The sequence below is a fragment of the Sinocyclocheilus grahami genome, unplaced genomic scaffold, assembly GCF_001515645.1.
Source record: "Sinocyclocheilus grahami isolate Dianchi unplaced genomic scaffold, SAMN03320097.WGS_v1.1 scaffold159.1, whole genome shotgun sequence".
NCBI lineage: Eukaryota > Metazoa > Chordata > Actinopteri > Cypriniformes > Cyprinidae > Sinocyclocheilus > Sinocyclocheilus grahami.
The window spans coordinates 1425334-1427969 of NW_015505338.1; the positions used below are offsets into that span (position 1 = coordinate 1425334).

Consider the following 2636-nt stretch of genomic DNA (forward strand, 5'->3'; position numbering starts at 1 on the left):
TGAACCGAATCATTTAAACAGTTGATTCATTCAGGAACGAAACACCGTCCTGTTGCTCAGAGACGCAAAACAGCGCTGTGGCTTTGTTTGGAATTATTTTTGTTGGCGAAATAGAGCAAAAACAGGCAATATGGTGTCTAAAACGTAAGTCTCTAAATAAAACTTCTAGTTTATTGAACTGTTGTAAAAAATCAATATCACATTTGTATATGGTAATTTTTGGAGAAAAAAAGGCACTCTTCCGTGTGAACTTGAGTATAAATATACACATTTTCTGCCCCCATGTCTTGAATTTGTGATCATTCTGAATGTATTTTAATAGACTGAATCATGCAGTGATCAGGCAGAGCACTAGACTTCACATAATGCGTGCACTCTGTAGGTGTTTTGAATATTCGTTTTTTTTGCGTCGTGAGAATATTGAGCAAAATAGCTCACTTGTCATGGTGTTATTTAACTAAACATTGTGAATTTTTACCTCAGTGTGTTTCTTCTGAGTTTATGTGTGCTGTCATGCTCATTTGTTCTGAAGTCTCGAGACAAACAGAGTGAGCCTCAGGCAGCGCGAGCTTGTATTCTGCGAACTTACTGCAATTCTCTTTGATGACGCAGTAACTTACCGCGGGTTTCTTCGGTCTGTCCAATGATTGTAAAGTCGTTAGGTCCGTCAGACTGAAGATATTTTAGCGGTAATGAGACCAAAAATAATTAAGACCCATCGAATCCGAATTTAAGACATTTTAAGACTTTTTAAGGCCTTATATTAGGAAAACGTTATTTAAGACCTTTTAAGACTTTTTAAGGACCCGCGGACACCCTGCTCACATAAAAATTTGTATAGAACTATTTTGGATGCCTTTTGCTTGTAAATTGGGCTTGATATGTGCATATTTCTCTCCTGATTCAGATGAGATGACTTTTTGTTTAATTTTTTTTTACTGGAGAAAGCAATATTATGGATAGAAGACTAGAAAATGTCTTAATGATGGATTTCTTACAAACGTCTAACAGCTTTTCAGTTCACAAGACATTAACTGATGTACTTGTGGCTTATTGTGATGTTTTTATCAGCTGTTTCAACTCTCATTCTGACGGCACCCATTCACTGCAGAGGATCCATTGGTTCAAATGCTAAACCTTTCCAAATCGGTGAAGAAACAAACTCATCTACATTAAGTATCGAGTACATTTTCAGCAAATTTTCATTTTTGGGTGAACTGTTCCTTTAAACGAAATGAAAATGAGACAGTAACGCAACAAGATCTGTGCAAAATGAATATCCATGCAAGAAGAATGCATCCGCGTAGGTTCCCTATTCTCCACACAGAAACATGACAGATGTATTCAGGCCAAGAGAGGCTAGAACGTCTTGACTCTTTTTACAGGAGTACAAGAAGCTAAAGGCTCTCTGGAGACGCCACTATCAAGCAGCTGTGAGTGCCTAATAATGCCTGGATCCACGCCAGCTGAAATTTTTCAAAACAGACACACACACACAGCATGGGCACTCGTGAAAGAGATGAATCGTGAACATTTAAGGGTGTTCACACACACACACACACACACACACAAACACACAGTACATGTGGGTGTGAGTCTTTTGATGAATCGAAACCGGACACGTTATTACAGCAGTGAATTATTAACGTTAGGTAAGCTATGGCGCAGTCCTAGAAATGTCATTTGTTAAAATTTCTAACCAGTGACTGAAACACCAGGGGTCCATATTTGTCTGTGTTGTCATCCAGAATGGAGAACAGTGTGTCGAGGATGTCTTGAAGAAACTGGAGAAGAAAAACAGAAAATGGATGTAAATTACATTAAGCAGACATTAAAATCTGTTATTTTTTAAAGACAAAAAACAAGACAGAGCTCTCACTTTGACTATTTCTTCCCCACAGACGTGCCGCAGTCGCCCCAAAATGTCCATTACACGGTCTGGATGGGCTTTCCACTTCAACAAGGCTAGTAGATCGACTTCCCCACACAAACACAAGAAAGTGTTACTATACTCTGAGAAGTATACACAACAACTGATGAATGAAGGACAATTGCTAGTAAGTGTTAGTAAATTACCATTCTGAGTCAGTTTGGTGGAAGAGAGCTGAGTGGATATCCAGAGGGTTTCCTTAGTGCTGCGCTGGAAGATGAGGCTGGACGGGATGTTGGGGCAGCCGTTGAAGTCGTCTTTACAGCAGGGCAGACCCAGGTACAGCGCGTGGTTACTGAAGGTGGTGTTTTCATCACACTGATCCACATACAGAAGAGAGATTTACAAGTTAAACAGGGTTATTATCATTAGCTAAAACTGATACATAAATAAATTCAACTTGAAATAAAGTAAATGAAATAAAATGAAATGATACGAAGTATAAAAACTTTATTTCTGCTAGATGCCAAGGTAACATTTAGTTTAGTTTTAGTTTAACTTAAAGTACCAAAATAACTAAAAAATAAAACTGAAATAAAGATTAAAAAAATCTATATAGACATAAAAACCCTGAGAAAAGTCACAGACACAATACTAAATTACATCAATAATAATAATAATAAATAAACAATAAATAAAAATGAAATGAAATAAATTAACATGAAAACAGAAAATGTAAAAAAAAAAAAAAAAAAAAAATAAAAAA

The 2636-nt window shown here is 36.7% G+C and overlaps 1 protein-coding gene across 14 annotated transcripts in view; it reads right to left on the reverse strand.

Annotated features, from left to right (window-relative positions):
• LOC107592830 (dedicator of cytokinesis protein 3-like) overlaps positions 1-2636 on the reverse strand; it is a 275733-nt gene that overhangs the window by 49518 nt on the left and 223579 nt on the right. For all 14 annotated transcript variants that reach the window (XR_001610031.1, XM_016282388.1, XM_016282400.1 and 11 more), the window contains 3 exons: positions 2077-2248; positions 1880-1977; positions 1701-1784 (listed from right to left, as the gene is read on the reverse strand). Coding sequence is in view for 13 of the 14 variants with exons in the window: in XM_016282388.1 (XP_016137874.1) it covers positions 1701-1784; positions 1880-1977; positions 2077-2248 (354 nt within the window). In the remaining variant the exon portion in view is untranslated. The remainder of the gene's footprint in view (positions 1-1700; positions 1785-1879; positions 1978-2076; positions 2249-2636) is intronic.